Here is a 26502-nt window from a genome sequence, read left to right on the forward strand (position 1 = left end):
ACAATGTGAAGGATATTTAAGATTTAATCCGTATAAAACAAAACTGATAAAAAAAGTAAAGGACACAGAAGTTGCAGAGTTGTGAGAACATTTTGTGTCTGCACATGATAAGGCTAAAATATAAATAGAATAAGCAGACTGTTTTGACTAGGATTTAATTAATAAAAAAATAAAAAAATAAATACACTGGATTTAATAATTTTTTTAATTAAAATATTTTAAATAATTATTATTATTTTTTATTTAAACCACACGGTTGCCAAAGCATTGGCATTTGGTGCAATGAACCATGTAAAAATGTTAAAACTTTTCATGAAATAGAACTTCCGGTTCTAGAAATATGGTATTCGTTGAGGTCAACACTGCACATCGCAAACGCAAACATATGCGATTCATTCATAAGCCGGATAGTCTGAGTACAAAGACAGGGTCGTGCGAATACGCGTCACTCTGTATAGAACATGACATAAAGATTGCGTATGAATGTAAAGAGGTTGACTGACTGCGAGGGGTGATCAGCTGACTAGCAGCATCCTTTACTGACTGACTGACTGCCTTTCACCGTGTTGTTGGTTTAATAATCGACCTGCAGAGCGCGTGTTATGCTGCCGAGTGAGAATTCAGGTGACGGAGAAACAACAGCACCATGGCGGCAGAGATTCACCCCCGTCCGCAGACACGAAAGCCCGTCCTGTTGAGCAAAATCGAGGGTTTCCAAGATGTGGTGAACACGGCTGTGATCATTCCCAAAGAGGACGGGGTTATCAGCGTATCTCAAGACAGGTTAACCCACCATTTAAATTATATGTACTTATATTCGAGAGCACCACATAAATACAATATTTGTGTAACCGATATTAAAAATAACGTTTGAAACAATATAATGAAAATAAAAGAATGTCAGTTACAATGAATAATGCAATATGGTTATTTTCTCTTTCACCAGAAAACGATATATTCAGTATGGTTGAGTAATCGATGTTTGTTTGTAGGACTTGTAGAAAAATGTCCAAAGTATATTCAGTAGTAATTATCACATTTTGGTGCGCAAATGGAAGATACTAATACGCTTTCAACATGCAAACACGGCTGCCCTAGGGGCCGTTCACACCGAATGCGTTTTGCGTCCATTACCGCCATTTTCAATTGTTTTTCTATCTAAACATGCGCTGGACTGACGTTGTTTACCGTTGCGCCGCGTTTCAACGTTAATTCAGCGTCTCGCGCAGGACCGCCACGTTTTTTAGACGCCGAGTTAAGAACTTCAGCTGTTAAAACGCGTATCAAGACCGCTGCGTTATGTTAAACGCGTCGCACTGCGACTGTGTGTGTGTGTGTGTGTGTGTTTAGCGCATATACATGTTCGGTCTGAACGGCCCCTTAAGCCGCTGATCTCGAGGAACATCGTGCGCATGTATTACTGAATTTGCTGTGAAGTATTCCGAGCATTTGCTTGCGGTTCCGCTCCGAAAAACAAAAACAAAAAAACAACGCGTTTCTGCGCTGAACCCGCCCCCATTTCCATTCAATGCAAAAACACACAAAGCCGTACAGTGCATTTATTTTCCTAATCATCAACTCACATCCAGTCTACCTTACAATCGGATTCAGTGCTCAGATTAGAGCTGCATTGCTTCTCACAGCACAGATGAATGCGTGTCTTATGATTGGCTTTGCAAGCGCAACGTCTGTTCAAGCAATTAAACACCATATGAGCCACCGAGTTCACCGTTAATGTCAGACTCTACTTCCGTAAAAATCCAGTGCTAGAACTCATGTTTCCTCTCACATTGTAATCCATTGTAATATTAGTTTTCATGCCTGCTTTTATAAATATGATTGTGGGATGTACAAGGCAGCCAGTTAGTTATGCTTGTGTAAATTATTTAAAAAGAAATGTGTGTATATATATATATATATATATATATATATATATATATATATATATATATATATAATTGATCAGGGATAATATAGGTTGATCAGGGATGGGATGACAGGATGCAATATCTAAAGTAAGATGTTGTCACAATTTGTATTTAATTGCTATTTGAATGTAAAAAACAAAACAAATAGTGCTTCCAGTTAGTCAGTTACCTCATAATTGAACTGGAATACAAATTAAGTTGACAAATAGGGCGAAATGGTTATCTATAACGTGCCTTGAGCGCATACACTTTTTTTTTTTTATCTCAATAGCAGCGGCACACCTCTGATCAAGTCTGTACATCGACTGCCAGTTCAAAATACTTTTTCTGTCTTACGCAGCTGCAGACTAGCCCTGAAGATCAGCCACTTCTAGTTCACGCCTAGATTTCCCTTCTGTCCTCGTGAACGGTTCTCACTTGTCCAAGGCCTAGCAGCCTTTAGATTTGTGCCAACTCCCCAGACAATCACACACAGACTGAATCTTCAAGGAATATTCCAGGTTCAATGCAAGTTAAGCTCAATTGAAAGCATTTGTGGCATGATATTGATTACCACAAAAAATGTTTTTCATTTAAAAAAATAAAAAAATAAAAAAATCAGGGTTACAATGTGGCACTTACAATGGAAGTGAAGGGGCCAATTTCTTAACATCAAAATACTCACTGTTGCAAAAGTAAAGCCACAAGACATAAACAATATGCATTTAAATATGATTTTAGTGTGATAAATCATTTACTAACCGCATCTGTGTAAAGTTGCACCACACCACTGTGGAGTGGTGGTGGCGTAGTGGACTAAAGCACATAACTGGTAATCAGAAGGTTGCTGGTTCTATCCCCACAGCCACCACCATTGTGTCCTTGAGCAAGGCACTTAACTCCAGGTTGCTCAGGGGGGATTGTCCCTGTAATAAGAACACTGTAAGTCACTTTGGATAAAAGCGTCTGCCAAATGCATAAATGTAAATGTAAGTTATGGACAATTTATAAATGTCCTAGCCATGACGATGAAATGTCAACAAACCCTAAAATGACTTTAAAAATGACTATTCAAATAACACATGAGTTTTAACCAACAAATTAATGTAAGTGCTTTTATACAATTATAAGCTTCACATTTTTGCCTTTTAAACCCTCCAGAAATTGGCCCCATTCACTTCCATTGTAAGTGCCTCACTGTAACCTCCATTTTTGCTAGTCACAGACTTTTGCTAGGACAGACTAGTCAAAATGCATTTTTGTGGCAGTAAACATTATATCACAAATGCTGTCGATTGCTCTTAACTTGTATTGAACCTGGAACATTGCTTTAAATCCCAAAATCAATCTTGGGACATGCCTGTTTCAGTGGATGAGTGAACATTTTTGTATTTAAATCCTACGTTCCTATTGACAGCTTGTATTCTCAGCTGTCACCTGCAATGCTGATTTGTGCAATGTACTGTACCCTGTTTAGGTCAAAAAGCAAAATAACGAAATACTTAAGATTATCAGTTGTTTTGTTTTAGGACAATCCGTGTGTGGTTGAAGAGGGACAGCGGTCAGTACTGGCCCAGTGTCTATCACACAATGTCGGGTGAGTCTTATCACAACATGCTGCTGATTTCTGAGAGCCAGAACAGTTAGGCCTAATTCTCATCTAAGCGTAATGGGGTATGCAACCAGTCTGGGCATAAACGTCAGCATGTGTTCATGTTCAGACAGAATCCAACATTCATCAGTTTCATTTCTCAGTAATTATGAAGTCATTTGCTTGCTTTCTAGTTAACTTTCGCAGACTATGACTAGAGGTCACTGCCTTCCAGTAGAGGGCATGTGTCAATGTGTACGGTTGAATACCTGCAGCATAGATCATGTCGGGAGAGATACTCCTACTCAAAGCTTGTCTTTCTTATGTTGTAGCTCCATGTTCATGTATGTCCTTCAACCCAGAGACAAGGAAGATATCTGTTGGGATGGATAATGGCGTTGTGTCGGTGTGTTGATTAAACATTATTGCTAACCGCAGCTTAAGCTGAACTGCTGTTGTAGTTTTACACACAACTCTTTTCTATATAGTACTAATTATATGTCACTACCAGGTTCTAATATACAACGACTGAGCTGTACTTATGTTTCACCCTTTGTTTGTGCTCCGTGTGTATGTGTGTGTTTCATCTCATTCTAGGAGTTTGTCCTGTCAGAGGACTACAACAAGATGACTCCTGCACGAACATATCAGGGTGAGTCACAAATCTAGTGTCAGACTGTCACGCATGCATGAAGTTTGTTTTCTTAAAGGTGCAATCTGTAATATTTGTGTTTATGATGCACTGACACCTAGCGGCGCTAGAACATGCATTCTAAGGTACCAGTGCCATTGTAGAAATGCGCTACGCTCATTCAGCCATGATTAATTTATTCTGAATGTCATCCAGTTACAAGGGATTATTGAGATAAAGTGAGTAGCCCTAATATTCGGGTAGTCATATGATCTCAACATGTCTGTACAGCAAGAATAATGTATGATTCCTTGAGTCTTCATATATGTGTGTACATCACTTAAGATTTAATATCAAATCTTTACATGAGATGTGGCTTTATGTAATATTTACAGAAAAGCATAATCAGTAAGGAGATTGGTCACATGATTTTTTGAGTTTTCTGTCATTTCTGTTAGTAGTCTTTTAGGTATCTTTCACCATGTCGATAATCATCTTATATATCAACATCATCATCAACTTAACAATATTCTTACACATTTTTAGAAAGGATGATGCAGTTCTGAACCAAAAAAATATTAAAAATATTTTATGCCAAAAAGCAGACCTTTCTTAATGATTAAAGGGATAGTTCACCCAAAAAGGAAACCCCTCTCATCATTAAATCACCTTCTAGCTTTCTTTCATCTGCAGAACACAAAGATTTTTAGAAGAATATTTCAGCTCTGTAGGTCCATACCATGTGTGCCGCACAAGCCCTCAAAAGTGAAGCCAAAACGTCTCGATCGCCCCCCGGTGACTGTTCCTAGTATAGGTCATAAACCCTGCCTCCCCATGTTATTCAACGGGACGTGAGACCAACTAAACAATTAAATTACACTTCACATATCTTTTTTACAAAGATAGTATTGCCATTTACTGTCGTTTCTATCACGTTGATGTCATTTCAAGTGTTTGTTTTCAAAATAAGTTTGTTTTTAGTTATTTGATGCTATAAAAACGGTGCTGTGACATCATGATTGACAGCTGTGATTGACAGGTTCTCTGAGCGAAGTAGTCACTGAAGCACCAACAGACTTTTTTTCGGGATCTTCGGAGGACTGAGGAGATTGGAGCTTTAAATTTAATATCTACATTTCTTTAATTCATTATTTCACACCGTCATAAGTCAAAAGTGCAGGGGCGTGTGCTTGCGATTGATTCAGCGAGAGTGAGGGCGGGGCCTTGATTTCGCTGCTTTACTTCCTGCTCACTACTGCGCAGGTCTGGTCAGCGCCATATCGGGACACTGGCGGCTTCAGTTCTCACCAATGGAAAAGAGCGAAGGGGCGTCGTCCATCTTTTTTTACAGTCTATGGTCCATACAATGCAAGTAAAAGGTGACCAAAACTTTGAAGCATCAAAAAGCACATAAATGCAGCATAAAAGTAATCCATAAGACTCCAGTGGTTTAATCCATATCTTCAGAAGTGATCCAGTTGGTTTTGGGTAAGAACAGAACAAAATATTACTCATAATATTACTTGTATATTTATTTATTTTTTTCCACTGTACACCGTGACATCTGCAGTCTTTTTGGCGATCATGATTTCAAGCTCGATTACACTTTCTCATGCCCTCTAGCACTCTGTATGCGTCAAGCACTAGGAAGTGTAATCGAGCTTGAAATCATGATTGTGCCTAGCAGGGTTATTTTCGTAAACTAATACAAAAACTATTGATTTACATTTTGTTTCTTAAACTGAAATAAAAGAAATATTGCAAAGTAAATGAAAAACTAAAACTTAATGAAACTATAACAACAATGGTTACTGAAAAGCGAGGAGTCACTCATCAATGTGCGGAATAATCTGACCCGTTTAACCGGAGATCATATTAAACCGATGATCCGTTTTAAACAGTGCTGCTGCACCGCTAGAGAGGAAGAAGATGCAGTTCGCAGTCCAGACTTCAAACGGCTCACAATGATGCAGATAGCATCAAAGGATGCATCTTAAAACACATTTAAACGCGTCTTTAAAGGAGCCCATTCACTTGCATTGAATGGACCTACAGAGCGGAGATGTTCTTCTAAAAATCTTCGTTTGTGTTCTGCAGAAGAAAGAAAGTCAGACACATCTGGCATGGCATGAGGGTGAGTAAATGATGAACGAATTGTCATTTTGGGGTGAACTATCCCTTTAAGTGAAAGTATCCAGTTTATTTCTGGTTTCATTGAATGGTTATTCTAGAACAAACAGATGATTCAGAAAGTTCCATTTACATATCAGCAATGAAATAACAATAGATGGCTCATTTAATAGTTATGTATTAAGGTCATGTAAAATGTAGGTGCAAAACAGCTTTATTATTAGTTGCTCCATTATGGTCATGAATGTGATGCATCTAGCTGACCTTCTTGAAAACATGGTGAAATGCTTTGTTTACGCTGGTAATTTGATCCCCCTTCACTCATTGTATTTTTTTCTTTTATTTGTGTTTAGCTCATCAGGGTGGTGTGACTGTGGTGTTGTTTGTCTTGGAGATGGAGTGGGTTCTAAGCACAGGTCAGGACAAGAGCTTTACATGGCACTGCTCAGAGAGTGGACAGCAGCTGGGCTCTTACAGAACCACAGCATGGGTGTCCGGACTCCAGTATCCATTCATATGCTACAGCCAAGTGATCGGAGTGGCCTACTTCAACATAAAACATCACATTTCAGATTGCACAAAAAGATCACTCTATGTCTTGTCATTAAAGTAGAGAGCCATGACGGAAGTCAGTTATGATGGAATTTAATCTTGACTTGCCGTCATCATGAGGAATACGATTCTTTACATTTTTGCGCTCGTAATTGAAATCATGAAAACAAAACCACAAATAGTTATTATAGTTATGTATAAGTTCATATCATTATTACACATGTAATGTAGATAGTTAAATGCTTTTTGATATAGAGGGGTATGGGTAGGATGTTTGTAAATGCACTGAACTTGTGTGGATAAAAGTGATTCAGGAGATGATAAGGACTTTTACAGGTTGGGTTCCTTCACAATCTCTGTGTAAGATTTGATGTGGAAACCAGACATGCTTTTGTTGGAGATCATTCCGGTCAAGTAACAATCCTAAAACTGGAGCAGGACAACTGCAGCTTGGTCACCACCTTTAAAGGCCACACAGGTGCATACTCATTACGAATCCACACACACACACACACACACACACACACACACACACACACACACAATATAATATACTGTGCCAAAGTAATAGTAAAACCATAATTTACCTCTTAAATATGGAGAATAGCTTCAAAGACTTCCTCATAATCCAGTGCAGTTTCTGACCATTTTGGCGCCCTAGTCAACATCCCTATCGAGACCGCCCTTATTGGCACCCACCCAGCTGGTGGTGCCCTAGGCCAGTGGTTCTCAACCTTTTTTGAGTACTGGACCCCCATCATATCTTAAAACCATTCTCCCCCAGACACCCCAAACTTTGTGCTTTTATTTAATAATACCTTCATTTACATTATATCACCATTTCAATATTTTCACTGCAAAAAAATTACATTAATCAGAAAAAAAGACTTCAAATAAAAAAAAGATATTTTAGTAACAGAACAGTTTTAACACTTATATACATAACACTTAATTTCAACCATTTGCCTAACATTTGTTTGTTAATTTGTTGAGAGGATTCACATTACACTGACCTTTACATTTCTATTGTTACTGTTCGGTATTTTATAGTCAATAAACATTAACCTGATTTTTTTCCTATTTTGGAGATAATATTACCATGTAAAAAAATATTGGCCTACCGACCGTATTTTCTGGTATATGTTGCGTTTATTTTATTTGTATTGTATTTTTATCATCCTAATTTCTTAAAGGTCCTGTGATTTATTGTACAAAGCTACTTTTACATGATACTTACTGTAATTGATATCTGCTGATCAAATATGCTGCACAAAACAACACATATGCCTACACACAAACATTAAACACCGGTCATCGAGATGGTAGCGTAGCTTATTCAGAATATTTTGCCATCATTAAGGATTTTATGCAAAATATTCTGTCCATCGTAACAGTATTGTGTTAACAAACTCTAGCTGCTGACAAATGCATCTCTTCACATGCCCTCAAAATGATGTTTCATCGAAATAAAACCATTCAGTCATTGAACCGGATAATTTATGCATGGCAAAGAGTGTTGCAAATATCAGAAATAATAACCACAGAAAGGCACCTGATGACATTAATGAATGAATAGAATGCAATAGGCATACTGTTGAACTCAAAAGCTGTTTATCTGCAGACAGCGTAAAGTTACAAATAAACAGACGTGGCTTATTTGTCACGATTTGTTTTTTAACATGAACAGAATATGAAAAATACCATTACTTAAAGTCCCCATGAAATCCATTTTATTTATTTAATGGAATGTTGCAGTGTTTATTTTAAAGGATTTATCCGTACGCATAATTATATATAAAAAAACAAGATATGCCCTCATAATTTTTTATCAAAAATAGTGTGTGCCCCATTTATTCCAGTATTCCTTTACTAAAGCTCATTGAAATGGGTCCCTTGGCTAAATGTTATTGTTAAACAGACATTCACATAATAAGTAAAAGCACAAGGAAACATCATATTGAATCTTTTAATATTGCCCCTGTGTATGTTTATGTTTGCAGGCAATGTTACTGCTCTGTGTTGGGATCCCGTTCAAAGGGTTTTATTCTCTGGAAGTTCTGATCATTCAATCATCATGTGGGACATCGGGGGCCGAAAAGGCACAGCCATAGAACTGCAGGGACACAAGTAGGAAATTGATTGAGTAATAGCATGAATATATATATAAGAAAATATGAGAACTGAAAAACAAAACATGCTTGTCGTGTTCTAATGTGTGTGTGTGTGTGTGTGTGTGTGTGTCTGATGAAGTGATAAAGTGCAGGGTTTGTGTTATGCTCCTCACACTCGTCAGCTCATTTCCTGTGGCTTAGATGGAGGAATAGTTATCTGGAACATGGACGTCACACGACAAGAGGTGAGAAAACGTATATAGAGGACATAGAGAGAATGAAGCATCTAGAATAAAAAGGGATAGTACAGCTCAACAGGGTATACCTAATTATGTTAGTTACATTTTGTACAGTATGTGTTATTTCAATGATTTCATATTCTCTGTCTCAGACCCCCGAGTGGCTGGACAGTGACTCGTGTCAGAAGTGTGAACAGCCCTTTTTCTGGAACTTCAAACAGATGTGGGACTTCAAAAAAATTGGCCTGCGGCAGGTAGTTCACAGTACATATAAGCAGGCAGTATTTCTGATACTGTTTATTTACATTTTTAACAATTCTTTCCACGGAACACAAAAGTCAAAATTTTTGAAGGATAGTTACTGGGGAAATGACCAGGGGCTGTCAAGCTCTTAAAAGGACAAAAAAAGCACCATGCGACTCTTGCTCTGTATTCCATGTTTTCTGAAGCCATATGATAGATTTTGTGAAGATCAGACCAAAATGCTAATCGTTATTTACTGATAATCTTTACCTTTGCCACAGCTTGTCCAGATTCAAAAATGCTGCATCAACCATCCCATCTTCAACCGCTTATCCGAAGTCGGGTCGCGGGACGCGGGGGCAGCTGCTCCAGCAGGGGGCCCCAAACTTCCCTATCCCGAGCCACATTAACCAGCTCTGACTGGGGGACCCCCGAGGCGTTCCCAGGCCAGTGTGGAGATGTAATCTCTCCACCTAATCCTGGGTCTTCCCCGAGGCCTCCTCCCAGCTGGACGTGCCTGAAACACCTCCCTAGGGAGGCGGCCAGGGGCATCCCAAACCACCTCAACTGACTCCTTTCGACACAAAGGAGAAGCGGCTCTACTCCGAGCTCCTCACAGATGACTGAGCTCCTCACCCTATCCCTAAGGGAGAAGCCCGCCACCCTTCTGAGGAAGCCCATTTCGGCCGCTTGTACTCGCGACCTAGTTCTTTCAGTCATGACCAAGTCTTCATGACCATAGGTGAGGGTAGGAACAAAAATTGACCGGTAGATCGAGAGTTTTACCTTCCGGCTCAGCTCTCTTTTCGTGACAACGGTGCGATAGAGCGAGTGCAATACCGCCCCCGATTCTCCGGCCAACCTCCCGCTCCATTGTCCCCTCACTCGTGAACAAGTTAACAACTTAAACTCCTTCACTTGGGGCAATACCTCCTTCCCTACCTGGAGTACACACTCCATCGGTTTCCTGCTGAGCACCATGGCCTCAACATTGACACAAAATTTTTATTGTTTTTCACGTGTAATATAAATATAGGGCATATGGCAATATTGCTAAAAATAATTATATCTCTATACTTTTCAGCCTATTGACAACATTCAATATATATCTCTGAATAATTATATTTGCTTTACGATGGCTCAAAAGTAGTTTTTTTTTTTTTTTTTTCGTAAATCAGAGGAAACATAATTTCATCCAAACAGCCATTATAGTCAACATTCAACATTTTAAAGACTTTGAATAAAAATCTATTTTAAAATAATGAATGAATGGTGATTTTTATCACCAAAAATGATTTTTTAAATCACAAGGGAAAGTAATATTTAATTATTTTCATTAAAATGTATTTTTTTTTTTATATGCAATTAAACATAGTAGCTTAATAAATAGCATTATTTACCTTTGATATATTTTTAGTAAAACATTTTTTGTGTGAAAAAACTACTTATTTTTTGAAACCCAGTTAAATTGGGCATAAAACTAAATGATGGTAACACTTTACCATGTGAAGTTTAATATTATAATATAATACTGAAATATCATTATTATTTTCTGGATTAAATTTGAAATATAAATACAATATAAGTGATATATATGCAAAGTAACTTGTAGCGGGTTACTAATGTTTGGAATTGCACGAATGCTTTAACCTGAAGTAGATTTACAGTTAGTCATTTCTTTCACAGTGCATGTGATTTAAACCGCTAAAACACCAGCCCAAAAGCCCCGCGCGAACACAGAAGAGCGCGTCGCCCATTTATCTTGAAACATACGCAGCCCATGTTTATCTTTGATAATGGCATTTGAACATATCGCCATTTCGATTGTGCAGTACAGAAGGATTGTGCAGTCTACTGATGTGCTCTTTGTGAAACATAATGGACAAATAAAAAAGTGCATTAAAATAATCGCGATATTCATGATATTGTAATCATCGCGATTATATTGTGAATATTCGGCAATAGTTGTATGGAGTTCGACAGTCATTGTATGGCAAGTCCTGGTTAACGATTCCTTCAAAACGTTTGTTTTCCTCAGAACAAATAACAGCAGACAGGTTTGGAACCACACGAGTGTGAGTAAATAATTACAGAATTTCCAGTATACTGTATGAAGCAGCAAGTTTGGTTCTTTCTTCCAGCATCACTGTAGGAAGTGTGGTCAAGCCGTGTGTGGAAAGTGCTCTTCTAAGCGTTCCACTATTCCTCTCATGGGATTTGAGTTTGAGGTGCGGGTTTGTGACAGCTGTTATGACTCCATTACCGATGAGGAGTAAGTCAGACTCCTTTAAGTGTCATCAATGTTGTGAGTATTTTAAATGACTTCTTAAGACTCTAGATGACATAGAATCAACCTTTTTTGTTTAGACGGGCCCCCACTGCAACATTCCATGATAGTAAGCACAGCATCGTACATATGCAGTATGAACCAACCCGGGGCTGGCTGCTCACCTCTGGGACTGACAAAATCATCAAGGTCAGTACCATTCACACACAAATGTTTGATAAAGTGTCTGGAAATGAGATTTAAATGGTTTTAATCTCTGTGTTGTGCTTGCATGCAGCTGTGGGACATGACTCCAGTGGTATCTTGAGAATTCTTAGCATCGTCAGCAGAAAGGAACTGTGAAGGTGGAATCAGTCCGGGACATGAACCAAGAAGTGTGTGTGTGTGTGTGTGTGTGTGTGTGTGTGTGTGTGTGTGTGTGTGTGTGTGTGTGTGTGAAGAACGTTCAGAGCTCCGCATAGTTTTCCATGGAAACATATCTTAACCAATGGCCGAACAGAATTCTGATACCACTTTCCTTTCGAAAAATTCAAGGACATCATGTTAGTGACATGGAAAACTGATGGTTTCAAAAATGAAACGGAACATGTGCATTTGTATGTATTTGTGCATGTACACACGGGTTATTGGAGACATGTAAATATAGTCTAAATCTGCTTGGTTATATTGTGTGTAAATATTTGAGGTTGTTTATACTGACATGAACCAGTGATGTTATATATATTGTCTATGTCTATATTCCACTGGCATCTTATACTACTTTATCCCAAACATCAATGAATCATCCTGATATTACATAAAAGCATGCTGGAACTGTTTTTGTATTTAAGTGCCTTCATCACAACTTAATCAGTGGTCAAGATTTGGCATGAAAAAAAAAAAACGTTTGTTCACAACAAACTTTAAACTTGTTAAAACATAAGCACTTTTTATTGATATAGTTTAATGGAAAAATTAAACATTCATTTTAATTGTTGTTTACAAAGCAGGCTCATCTCCACCCACCCGTTGTGACTTGGCCCACATAACACTTTGCAAAAGCTTCATTAACCTTCGCTCCACAACTCTCACCCCCCACGGCCACCGTGACTCACTTTGCCCACCTTACAACTTAACGCTGGAGCCGGGGGCTGTTACAAAGGGTAAAATTGAATCATGCTTCATTTATAATAATAATAATAATTGAATTTGATCTTATTAAAGTCAATGTTTCATAAACATCTGATAACTGAAATAAACCCTCACATTATTTCATTCTTTCATTCCTTGGTCAGAACATATGTGATTCAGACCATAATTTGGCACTTAGACACCACTCTTCACCGAACATTGAATCAAGCAAAGGCTTTCGTAATGTGTGACTTGTAATGAGTTTCCCACAGCATGATATGGACATTTGGGCTTTTAAAGGCTTATTGAGAAGCCATGACATGTAAAACGCTACAGATGAGAAGTTACAGGGTATGGACAAATAATGAACGCCACATGATAAAGAAGTTTGACTTTTTGGAGTAACTAAATCACGATTGTGATTGCGAAACAGCAGTATGTGTCAGCACTTTCACAATTTTTCAAAGATACATAATGCAACCAAGAGATTTCCAAAGAGGCCAAATATAGGAACTGCATGCACGATCTAAGGATTTTGACTCAAGTGAAACAGTAATTAGAGTGAACTCTTTGTTGACCTTTAGTTAAAAGCTCATAGACACTTTTAATGCAGTTCATGGAAGTGATCAAACTGAACATTGTATTTCCGAGATCTAAGTCTCAGAGAAGAGAAACGGTAGTCGAGTGCCTTTCTGATCCTTTCTTTTACCTCTTAAACGACCTTTCTACTCAATATCCAGAACTAAGAACTTAGAAGATGCTTTTTACGGACTTCCACCACTGGTTTGTGATATATTTTAATGTGCCTGGAATTGTGAAATAAAACTTGTAAAGAACATGATAACAGTTTTGTCTGTTCTTATTAATGTGCTTGTGGTCCCACTGGAGCACTTATAAATGTATAGCCGACCCTATACATGAAAATTCTCTGATCATTTACTCACATTCGTGTCATCTCAGATGTGTGAGAACTTTGTAGGTCCTCACAATACAACTGAATGGGTCCCAAAATGTTGAAGCTCAGAGATGCACATACACTACCGGTCAAAGGTTTTGAAACACTTGACTGAAATGTTTCTCATGATCTCATATCATGATCATGGCGTATGCTTAAATGTTTGAAATTAGTTTTGTAGACAAATATAATTGTGCCAACATAAGTATTCATTTCATTATATAAACAAAAAGAAAATTAAACTTTTTTTTTTTTAAATTGATGACTTGAACCAAATAATTAAGAAAAGGAGCCAATAAGTGCCCAACATAGATGGGAACTCCTTCAATAGTGTTTAAAAAGCATCGCAGGGTGATACCTGAAGAAGTTGGTTGAGAAAATGTCAAGAGTACAAAGTGTGACTACTTTGAAAATGCTAAACTATAACACAATTTTTATTTATTTTGGATTTTGTTTAGTTACAACATAATTCCCATATTTCCATTTATGTTATTCCATAGTTTTGATGACTTCACCATTATAATAAAATGTTTCGGATATAAGAATATAAGAGTGTTTCGGTAGTAAAATGCAGCATAAAAGTAATCCATATTGACTCCAGTGGTTAAATCCATATATTTAGAAGCAATATGATAAGTGTGGTTAGAAACAGATCAATATTGAAGTCATTTTTACTATCAATCTCCACTTTCACATACTTCTTCTTTTGTTTTAAGCGATTTGCATTCTTTATGCATATCGCCACCTACTGGGGAGGAGAATTAATAGTAAAAAAGGACTTAAATGTTGATTTGTTTCTTACCCACACCTATCATATCACAATAAATGATGGGAGAATTGTAATTTAATGAATCCCTTTAATGCAGCAGGTTCCTGTTGTTTTCTTTACACAGATTTCAAATAAAATATCACAGGTAGTTTGTTTTTGCCTCATGCCCACTCAACAATTGTTGTCTATAGATAGGTCATACCTTTGTTCTATCTCTGTTCCCTTACTCTATTACCACTCATTTTATGAATCCATGCAAAAACACAATGAACGTTCCCTTTTGTATTAATACTATTCATAGAGAAAGAACAGTTTCAGTTCAGAAATTACTTCAACTCCATAATACATTATATAATATAGTAAACCACACACTATACAGGTTTTGCACCTATATCCTTAGCTACCTGCTAATGTAGTCATCATAAACACAACGTATGGATTATATTAGATGCTATGGTTAGAAAGTGCCTGTGAAGACCATAAATGAATATAGTGTGACAATTAAAACTCCCAAATGATTCTGACAGATAGATGTAGCATTTATTAGCTTTTATTAAGAATGATCTCATCAGTCACAAATGGACAAAATTAAAATATAGTCATTAATACTTAATAATTAGCAGGTTAACAGTTAGTAAACACATTTGTGTGTATAAGAGAAGCGGTTAACTCTTTTCTATAATAACTTTTCATCCATTTTCTTTCACATATATAGTGTAATTTACTTGATAGTAATACAGAATGGTGGCACCATAACTTCCTCTTGTGCGTTTCATGGGGAGTTATGTATAGCATGTTGCATTTCAGCTATTCAAATCTTCTAATCACCTTTTATAAAACATTTAGAACTCAATTCTACAGGGAGCACATTTAATTTAGTCTCTCTGTGGAATTACATATTTCTGATCCTCAAGGCTTCATGGGATTTTGAACTAAACCGATTAGCACTTGAAATTAACAGCAAGCTGCTCCAGCGTGCTCATCAGCTTCTCTTCTTCAGATGGTGAGGACCTGGAGGAGGCCAGGGGCAGGTGTGTTGAAACAGCTTTTCTGTCTGATGATGAATTAAAGTTCAGTTACAGGTTAAATAACCCATTAGACCAGTGGTTCCCGACCCTGTTCCTGGAGGCCCCCAACACGGCACATTTTGCAAATCTCCTTTGAGTCTCTACTAACGAGCTGATAAGTTAAATCAGGTGTTTGATTAGGGAGATATCCAAAATGTGTAGCGTTGGGGGGCCTCCAGGAACAGGGTTGGGAACCACTGCTCTAGACTAATAAATCCTTCGCAAAGTCAAGATGAGCTTGGTCAAAAAACATGTTTAAACCTGTACAGCATATTAAAGCACAGCTTTCCTGTCACCATTAATTTCTATATTATAAAGTAGCTTGACCTTGGAAGAAGAGGCCACTGGGCTGTCTGCTGGCAGCATCCGATATGGCCAGCCACACCACTGTGTCGGCACCTTGCACTTCAGTACGGAGTTTATTCTTCATCTTAGCATAAAAGTCGGGCATGGATGTCCGCACCGCTGTGGACAAAAAATAACTCATAACACAGCAACTCTAAGAGTGGCTAAGACTACAACATCTGTATCTTTTAAGGAAGACATTTACTTGCAAATGTTACAGAAGCCAGTACACACACACACACACACACACACACACACACACCTGGGGTATCTGCCCAGCCTGGATGCATGGACGAGAAGTAGATTTCTTTGTGCTGGGCGGCCAATTGCTCTGTCATGGTCACCTGTTGCCTCTGTAAACACAAAACAACTCCAGTACCTTTACTGACATACTGATTAATGCAAACCGGAAAACATCAACAATACACCAGGGGGCCCATTAATTCATGACGGCCTCTGCAGCGAAAACTACTTTACGTCATTGCACCTTTGGCCCCGCCCACTGGTGCTCAGTTTGTAAACAAGAGAGAGACAGAGCAGGACAGACAGGCCTAGTGTTACTTAACTATTCCTGAACACCAAAGGGGAATTATTTTTGTATATAAACATGCACTACACAGATGTCTTTGATCATTATCATTTATCTCACGTTGCTTTTAAAAGACACAGTGTCAAGTTACAACTCTAAAAAAGGAGACGGCGGAATGGAGCTTTACAGGCCCAGCAGCAAACACTGGAATCAGAGACGAGCCTCTTCAGAAACAGCGCAAGGAGGCTTGTGCTTCGTGCGACCGCATCATGAACGCCTGCTCAGCGTGCACGAAAGACAGGCATCCGAATATGAGCAGCTCATTGACCAACACGTGGGTCTGAAGGTGCAGCCAAACAGCTCTGGAGCAGAAGCACCGGGCACTGGAGAGCAAGTCAGGCACTTTTACAATCCTCTCTCTCCAACCGCTCCATAGTGCACCGCTTTGGACCGTATGTGCATTTGTTCAGCTCAAATCAGCGTGGATTGCTTGTGAACTAGTCATTATAAGATTCAAGCTTTGCAAAGGAAATGTTATTGAAGGATGGGGCAGTTAAAAACACTTGAACGCGATCACAAAACAGTAGGTAAACAGATTAATTCATGAATATTTCAAATGTCATGACTGTTTGATATTTTATGGTGCTGAGTGTTAACAGTTGTGCTTTAGATGAACAGTTTAATATATTCGGATGCAATGTGTTGGATGTGCGTAATGAGTAAACCTGAAATTGTATTTTATAATATTGCGGATCATTCTGCTTTGAGTTTCAAATATGCCTGTATTCGAGGGGCTGCACGATGTTAGCCAATCATAACAGTGGACGTTTACGTTGAAGTTTTAAGGAGGCGCTTAGGCCTAAACCAAGATTTCAGAGAGAGGGCCAAAAAATAGGGTGGAAAAATGATTATATATTACTAAATTATGACCTTTACATTATTAGTGGATCTCAGGGCAGATAATAAAATGAGAAAACAAGGTCAGCGTTGGTGATATGTCTGGCATTTTTGTTTTATGCTGCTATCGTTAGTAGAATTTATGATGGATCAACCTACCACAAGTATAGCAGCTACATATATATATATATTAGGGCTGTCAATCAATTACATTTTAATTTAGATGGTGTCCCGATTAATCGCATTTAATCGAGTATACAAATATTTGCAGAGAAAGCCCCTCATTTAAAAATAATTCAATATATAATGATGAAATAATGATACATAGTTATCTTTAAATATGTAAAAATTATATATATATATATATATAAAATTAAAATATATTCAGATAATTAAAATGCATTACATTCTTGTGTCAGAAGAGTTCATCATTAATAAGACAAAATGTGTCTTTATAATACAATGTATTGATTACTACCATATTATTGATCATAAGTCAATCATTGACACACAGTTCACAGCAATCCATTACACAAGTGAATTTGTCAATCAGTTGAGATTTATTATGAGGGCTTGTTTAAGGACCGTCAATGTACACCTGCGTCAGACATGCTTGTGTAGTGTCTCCGGTGCGTCGCATCATAAACATACAATTTTTAGTTCACTGTGTCAAGATAAATATAGTTTAATACTTAGAACACATCTTGAGATCTCTTAGTTCAGATTTGCGCTCCATCAAGTGTTTTGAATGCAAGAATGTAACACATGTTTGTGTTGTTCTGCAGCTGAAGTGTTTTCTTCACTGTATAAACTGTGTGTTGCTCATACAGCTGAAGTTTCACTTACTGCCCTCTGGAGTAAACAGGTGGTACTACAAGCTTGCATTTCTCAGGAATCTTCCTTATTACGGTCCGGGGAATGCGATTGTGTTAATTTTTTAATCGCGTTATTTTTAGTCACGTTAAATCGACAGCCCTAATATACATATATTTTAAAAAAAAATTTAAACAGTACTTAAAATTAAAACAACAAATTAGTGAACACAATTATTTAGATCTTTTTGTCTGATCCAGCTCTAAATGATCCGGTAGCAGCTACTTTTATTGAATTGTATCACAATGTCTCCTTTGTATATCTGTGGTATAGAGGAGGCAACCTTGAACTGATTTTAAAGAGATAATGATGTTTTTTGGATTTATACCCTTCAAACCTTATCACCGTTGGGGCTCAATGATAAGTATGTTTTGATGTTTTGATGTATGTAGTACTTTGTAAAATGGTTGTCTGTCTTCTATTTGTGATTTACCGATATTATCGTTTGGATGTTTTACAATTTTTTTGTATACTTCAAACATTTTTTGGTGTTTCTTTTTATTTATTCAATATTGTCTTTGTCTTTATAGGTCTTGATTTAAGAATTATTCTACCAAGAGGTGTTATTGTTTTTCTATTTTGGACCTGACATCGTTTACCTAATTGGTATTGGTAATTAGTCGCGTTATTGTGAACAAACGTTTTGATTGTTAATGATGTATTTTAAATCTGTTAGTATTGCACTTCCTTTTTATGGAAGCCTGATGATGGTTGTGTGACAAAAACATTTGTATCATATCGATTTATTCAGTCAAATCATAATACAGATATAAAATGCAATTAGCAACTCAAGGTTTTGAAGAAGAACAATGATTCATGTCAGTACCTTGTTCTGTGCATACACCATGGTCCCCTCAAAAGGGCCTTTCTCAAACTGAAGGTCTTCAACATTCAACCTCTGAACCAGCATCCCACCAGATGACACCGTGATCTGTACAAACAATTAATGTGACACACGGTGGAAATGTGTGTGGTATTAAAAGAAACCAAAACCTTCATTAGCTCACAATACGTTTTAGGATCCACTCACCACTCTGGGATTCTGGGACTTTTTCAGCATGGGAATCAGTGCTGTTGTCATAATATACGTCCCTAACAACATTATATATGCAGTGTGAAGAGATGACACTAAAGACATTTGTTTTACAGAGATAATGGAAGAGACTCCACAAGAACGGATAAACTTGTGCAATACAATACTGTAATATGCCCTCATTCTTTGTAGTACATATTTGTATTTTATTAGTTAATATATATATAACTATACCAAGTGTGTTGGTTGCAAAGTTTTTCTCCAGGCCATCCTCTGTCAGTTCTCTCTGATTTACCATGCAACCACATGAAGATAAGACAAGGGTTTAGCATTTTGAGTGGAGGCAGCATGGTAATGCACATTGCACATCTATAAAATGTGTTGTTGATATGACCTAAACCTAGAAAACATTTACCAGAACATTTAGACTGTAGTTCTGAGAGAATCCATTGGCAAACTCCCACACTTTCCTGGGGCTTGACATGTCAACAAGGTGGACATGTACATTCTGAAAGCAAATGAGAAACAAATGAGAGTCCACAGCGTCTGTCCCAGGGCAATACGAGTACTGTGTAGACGTATCAGATGAAAAGATTCTTACACGTTGTAGATTCGGCATGTAACTATCATGGCACATCAAATAAATTCAGGTCGATTTCTTTTTTAAATCACTATGTGGATGTAATGTGAACTAATTTACTATCCAAATTCTGCCTTGTTCTTCTTCTTCTTCTTCTTCTTTCGTTTATTGGCGCGTTGCATTCTTAGTGCATATCGCCACCTACCTTTGCTGTTATGCAGTCATGATTTCTTTTAATCAGGTTTTCCTTATTATTATTATTATTTCCTTTGATTCTTTCTCACATAATCATCCTTATTTATTTGATGCTCCATCTCATTCCATCTCCCATAGTCCGCTTGGCGCTGCGTGTTCAGCTCCTCCAAACTGGACTATAAAATCTGGGACAAAACAGACCATCCTTATTCTAAACTAAATCCTTTCACTTAATCCAGTATTATATATGTATTTCATTAATATTCTATATCCTTCTCTATCCTTATTAAACTCATAACCTAACAAATATGATAAATCCCTATTAACCTTCCCTCTTTCATTTAAATATGATATCAATTCCTTCCTTTCCTCCTCATACCTTTTACAATCATATATCACATGCTCCACTGACTCTTTCTCCCCACAATTCTCACATAAGCCTGACTCATGAACTCCAATTATAAAGAGCTGATGCATTCAATCTTGAATGACCAAGTCTCATCCTAGTCATAATGACCTCTTCTTTCCTATTTCTACCATTTATGCTTTTCTTAGTATCTACCATTTTTTTAATATTATATAAGTATCGTCCCTTAATATCTGTATTCCACTTTTCCTGCCACTCTTTAATAATATTTTCCTTAATAATAGATTTAACTTCACTTTTACTTAATGGAACATTAAAATCTATTTCTTCCCTTTTAAAGCATTTTTGCTAACTCATCAGCATACTCATTACCAGCTACTCCTACATGCGCTGGCACCCAACAGAATCCAACTTCTACTCCTTTCCTTTGTATTCGCCATATTAATGAAAATATTTCAGCACATCAAATCTTCTCTAGAAGTACAATTAGTAAGTAGTGATGTTAAGACAGAAGCAGAATCAGAGCATATCACTATTCTGTCAGGCCTAACCTCCTCTACCCATGTTAGTCCTATTATAATAGCGACCATTTCAACAGCATAAATTGACAATCTAGAAGTTAATCGTTTAGATATTGATATTCTGAACTCTGGAATATACACTCCTATTCCTGTAATCCCTGTTCTTGGATCTTTAGATCCATCAGTATAAATGTTCATACTTGCATAAAATCTTTCCTTTATGTACTTATTAACTTGAGACTTAATTATACCCATTTCCTCCCATTCCCATTTCTTATCTAATATTCCTAAATCAATTTTAACCTCAGGAATAATCCAGTTCGAACCTCTCCCCATACAGGTGACACACTACACTCAATATTTGCAATCTGATATTTCTCTGTTAACTGATTTATCTTCCATCCATATCCTCTCTCAATTCTACTTAAATATTCCCAACAATTATTTAAAACATCTTTAGCTATATTTCCTCCAGTGTAACTCATTAAAGATGTCCATAATACCAAAGACAGTTTCTCTCTCCTTAAATTCAATGGCATTTCATTCGCTTCTACTAATAATGCATTGACTGGAGTAGTTTTAATTGCTCCTAAACATATTCTAAGGGCTCTATATTGAATTCTATCTAGACTTTTTAATAGTGATTCTGAAGCTGCCCCATAAATTATGCATCCATAATCAATAGAAGATCTGATCAAGGCTTGATATATTGTTAGCATTGAGTCTCTTTCTGCTCCCCATTCTTTCCCAGCTATTGCCCTCATCACATTTAAAATCCTCCTGCATTTTTTATCAACTTCCTCAATATGTTTTTTCCAAGTGTATCTCCCATCTAACCACATTCCTAAATATTTAAATGTTTTAACTTGTTCTAAAGGTTTCCCATACAATAGTAATTCATTATCCTTAAAATCTTTTTTTCTACTGAATATCATATAACATGATTTACTAGTTGACATTTTAAAACTCCATTCTATACTCCATTCTTCCACCTTTTTAATAGCTGTTTGCATACCTGACATCACTTGTTTGAAATTTCTTCCTCTCTTCCAAATAGCCCCATCATCAGCATACAGTGCACATCCCACACCATATCCTAAATTGTCAAAAATATCATTAATCATGATATTAAAAAGAATTGGACTTACAACACTCCCTTGAGGAATACCATTTTCTGCTTTATAAATTAAAGATTGACACCCTCCCACTTGAACTACAAATGTTCTTTCAAACAGAAATTGAGATAACCAATTATACATATTCCCATCTATTCCTATCCTTGAAGCTTTAATTAACAACCCTTCTCTCCACACCGTGTCATACGCTTTTTCTATATCAAAATACACTACTGCCATAATCTCTTTCATAGCTATTGTCTTCTCTACTTCATTACTGACCTTGATTAATGCATCCATGGTTGATCTTTTACCTCTAAATCCACATTGATACTTACTTAATTTACCCTTTTTCTCTAGATCATATGTTAGTCTATGAACTATAATCTTTTCCATTAATTTACATAAATTTGAAGTCAGAGCAATTGGACGATAACTTCCTGGGTTAGCTGAGATTTTTCCTGGCTTTAAAATTGGAATTACTACAGCTTTCTTCCATATTTTTGGAATAATTCCTTCCATCCATATTTTATTATATAGCTCAAGAATCTTTAATAATATATTATCTGACAGATGCTTTATCATATTATAGCTTACTCTATCAACCCCAGGAGTAGTATTTACACATTTATGTAAAGCTACTTTCAATTCTGTAAGTGAAAACTCTACATCCATACAGCTTTTATTGCTATTTCTTTTCTTCATTATATCAGGATTTTTGTCTAAAATTTCCTTTCTCCTTATCTCATATTCTTCTCCCAAATCTATTCTATGTGCACTTTCTAATACCTTACCTAACATGTTTGCTTTATCTATATCTATTACTGCAACTTTGCCTTCTTCAATTAAAACTGGTATTAGAGTAGACTTCCTTCCTTTCCCACTCATATTCCTTAACATATTCCATATTTTATCCAAAGGAGTATCTTTTCCTATGGTAGAACAAAATTCTCTCCATCCTTCTTTCTTCAGCATTCTTAATTATTCTTCTTGTTTTAGCTCTTGCTTTCTTATATTCCAACAAATTACTCATATTCATATTTTCCCTGAGATGTTTAAATGCCTTATTTCTTTCTTTAATTGCATTACTGCACTCTTCCTTCCACCATGGAATATTTTTGTTTTTCTGACCTGTCCTTCTTTGAGGTATATATAATGTTGCAGCTTCCATTATTATATTTGTAATTGAATCACAAAATGTTTCTACTGAATCTTTTACCACTAAATCTTTATTTTCTTCACAATGCTTACTAAAAGAATTCCAATCTGCCTTCTCATACAACCATTTCTTTTGTAGAACACATTCTGGATTATTATCAATATTTATTTTACAAATAATTGGAAAATGATCACTTCCAATTGTGTTCTCGCTATTTACTTTCCATTCACATAGGTCAGCCATACCATTTGATATTAGTGTTAGATCTATACTTGAAACCGTATTTTCTGCTACATTATACCTAGTACCTTCTCCTGTATTTAAACATACTAGTGATCTGTCATCCATGAGCTGTTCTATTACTTCCCCATTATAGTCTATATTTGAGCTCCCCATAGACAATTATGAGCATTGAAATCACCACACCATAATTCCTTTGTCTCTTTCTTAATCTTATCAAACAACTTAATAGAAATCTTCTTACATGGATTATAAAAATTATATATTACAACTGATTCTTCTCTAAAATATATTTCAACCACAACACATTCCATATCCTTGACCTCACTTAATTCCCTATAAATAGTTCCTTCTTTTATAAATGTTACCACCCCTCCCCTTGTTTCCCAACTCTATCCTTTCGAACAGACTTATATCCTGGTAGTACAAATTGCAGATTTGGCTTAAGCCAAGACTCTTGAACACAAATTACACTTGGTTTATGATCCATATCCAAAACAGTTTTTTTAGTTCTTGACCATTTGCTACAAGGCTCCTTGCGTTCCATTGCATTACATGAATCACCATTTAACTACTCAGATACCTGTGAAACTACTACTGCTGCTTCTCTAGTTAGAATTTCATGAATTGCGTTCACTGAAATCCCAGAGATCCCTAGGAATTCTGATGCAGCTTCTAGAATTGTTTTAATCTTGGCCGATCTGCTTGGCAACATAGCAGTGACATTAATTACCTTAACAATAAAGGCTAGAAAGTTCTCTTTAGTCATTATTAAAGTACTATCTTTTATATCACACTGTTGTTCTGATTCTTTAGCTTTCTCCATTCTTAGGTCCCTTGGGTCTTGATTGAAATTATCCCTCTTCTCTTCCCTCCTGACCTCCTTACTTTTACAGATCTTCACTGCTTCCGCATAAGTGACTTTATGCTCAGACTTGTATTTTTGTACTTCTCTTGCTTTAACTTGTACCTCACATCCTCCATATGCTGCACTGTGAGCACCTCCACAGTTGCAGCATTTTAATCCATTCACCTCTGTGCATTTATCATATTCATGCTCACCTCCACATTTTACACATCTTACCTTCCCCGACACACTGCAGCCACATGTCCTATTCGTTGACATTTAAAACATCTCAATGGCATTGGGACATACACTCTTACTGGGTAACTTATATATCCCATTTGAACCTTTTCAGGCATTTTCCTTCAAATGTCAACAAGACACTTAAACTTTCTTGTCGTTGTCCTTCCTTTGTTTTATACAGTCTTCTCACATTAATAACCTTACCTCCTCTTAAATTCTCATACATTTCGTCAGTGGATATATATGTTGGAATTCCATATATAACCCCTTTTTCCACCTTTTCTACTCCAATCTCTTTGGTTGTGACCTTTTCTCCATTCATTTCTTTAATCTTGAGAAGTTTGTTTTTTTCCCAATATCTTTCACTATGATCAAAACTCTCCCAAGTCCCAAACATTTAGCCAAAACAACTGACCCAATGATTTTATCGATTGCCTTGGATAGTCTTATTGGATGCAAATGTATTCCTGTACTCTTTTCAAATGTCAACATAACTTTGAATCCAGACTCCTTAACATTTTGTACAGTTTGCTCTCTTACAATTTCTTGATTTTCTTTTGTCTTTTTTTTACTTTATCCTGCATTAGTTCCGTCATATCTTCGCTATCCTCTTGATCCTTGAATTTCTTACGTTTTGAATTTTTTTTCTTTTGGCTTTTTCCCAATACCTCCGTAAATCCTTCCCTATCCTCTATTATCGATTCTTCAGAATCTTCCTCCATGACTGCACAACAGCCGTCTAAAACTATCCGAAATACCTTTTTGGTGTTTTATGGCGGTTTAACAAACTTATCTTGATGGCAAACAAACGATCTCTCGTCTCCAGTCCGGTGCCTTGAACCGACCAACTCGCCTCCAGACTGTCTTTAAGAACGCGACGGCATTTATAAGGCTGCCCGGCCCCCCTCTGCCTTGTTCTGAAAAAATACCTCATTTTTACTATGATCCACAATCTCTTTTCTCGCCTCCTCTGCCCGATCCTTATTTCTGCACACCAGGTGTACTGTCCCACCTGAAGAAACACGAGAATGTATAAATGTTCAGAGTCAGACTGCTTTATGATTTAAGTTGCACTGCACATTCTTTACCAGAAGGGGTCGCTGTTGTGTCCATTTTGATGGTTACATTGTAACATTCCAATTGTCATTAGCACGTTTTGATGGAATGTACAAGATCTTTCCAGTTTGTCATTTATAAAGGACTGGCAACAATTGGAGCTGTCGCTGTTATGTAGTAACAAAGTTGTGTTTTCTCACCTCTTTTGGCAATTTCGCAGGCGGCTGCTTTACCGATGCCACTGTTAGCCCCGGTGATCAGGAACGAGCGGCCGCTCACACTCGCCTCCAGATCCGCCGCGCTGAAGCGCCTCTCCGCTGCCTCATAACCGCTCCTGATAAGAGGCAATGATGATTTAACGAGAAAATACCAATGCGATGCCAAAACTACCGACTGTGAAATTAGGAAAATAACTGAAAGTGATACTTAAAGAGTAACAGAGAAAATTGGTTGTGTATATGTGTTCATTGCTTATAAAAGGTACCGGGCATCACCGATATACTGGGTTGCAGGGAGCACCTACTTCGTATATTCCTGTAGACCTTTTAGGAACCAAACAGTGTTTCGGTAGAGAGACATTAGTACGGTTTCACGCGCTTCTACTCAGTAACCCTGTCATAACACGCGCGTTGGTGTTCAACGCCACGCCCCTGTAGCGTTTGATAACATCACGTGTCAAGTGTGTTGTAAGCGGGTCACAATACACATGCGCAGTTTTACTTAGGACATAAAGATAGCTATAAAGATAGGTTAAATGCTTATAAGCTTTTCAGCATGACACCCAGTGTCTTTGTTGTGTAGAATTTTTGTTGAAATTTTCATCAAAGCATAAATGGCATAAACCGATTTGACTACATTATTGCATTCTGGCCACATGCTTTTAGGCATAATCGAGTTTACCAACTTGCTCATT

The 26502-nt window shown here is 37.1% G+C and overlaps 2 protein-coding genes across 3 annotated transcripts; one reads left to right on the forward strand and one right to left on the reverse strand.

Moving 5' to 3' along the window:
- Positions 1–529: 529 nt before the first annotated feature.
- On the forward strand, positions 530–13634 carry LOC127655351 (WD repeat and FYVE domain-containing protein 2). The gene is made up of 12 exons (XM_052143115.1): positions 530–783; positions 3437–3504; positions 3831–3904; positions 4096–4150; positions 6613–6763; positions 7177–7289; positions 8812–8938; positions 9062–9167; positions 9314–9415; positions 11546–11676; positions 11772–11880; positions 11969–13634. The coding sequence occupies exons 1-12, from the start codon at positions 647–649 to the stop codon at positions 11996–11998; spliced, it is 1203 nt and encodes a 400-aa protein (XP_051999075.1). The 5' UTR covers positions 530–646; the 3' UTR covers positions 11999–13634.
- An 884-nt stretch (positions 13635–14518) lies between these two features.
- LOC127655149 (dehydrogenase/reductase SDR family member 12-like) lies at positions 14519–26238 on the reverse strand. 2 transcript variants are annotated; one of them, XM_052142794.1, is made up of 10 exons: positions 26113–26238; positions 25790–25923; positions 25463–25545; positions 19680–19777; positions 19504–19580; positions 19267–19328; positions 19063–19167; positions 16200–16290; positions 15920–16057; positions 14519–15579 (listed from the first exon to the last, which is right to left on the reverse strand). In XM_052142794.1, exons 1-10 carry the CDS (start codon positions 26166–26168, stop codon positions 15467–15469), a joined length of 957 nt encoding a protein of 318 aa, XP_051998754.1. In that variant the 5' UTR covers positions 26169–26238; the 3' UTR covers positions 14519–15466. The 2 variants fall into 2 exon arrangements, with proteins under 2 accessions (XP_051998754.1, XP_051998753.1); XM_052142793.1 differs by having other exon boundaries at positions 14522–15579; positions 19504–19555; positions 19685–19777.
- Positions 26239–26502: the final 264 nt, after the last annotated feature.

This window comes from Xyrauchen texanus, chromosome 14, assembly GCF_025860055.1.
Source record: "Xyrauchen texanus isolate HMW12.3.18 chromosome 14, RBS_HiC_50CHRs, whole genome shotgun sequence".
In the NCBI taxonomy this organism is placed as follows: Eukaryota; Metazoa; Chordata; class Actinopteri; order Cypriniformes; family Catostomidae; genus Xyrauchen; species Xyrauchen texanus.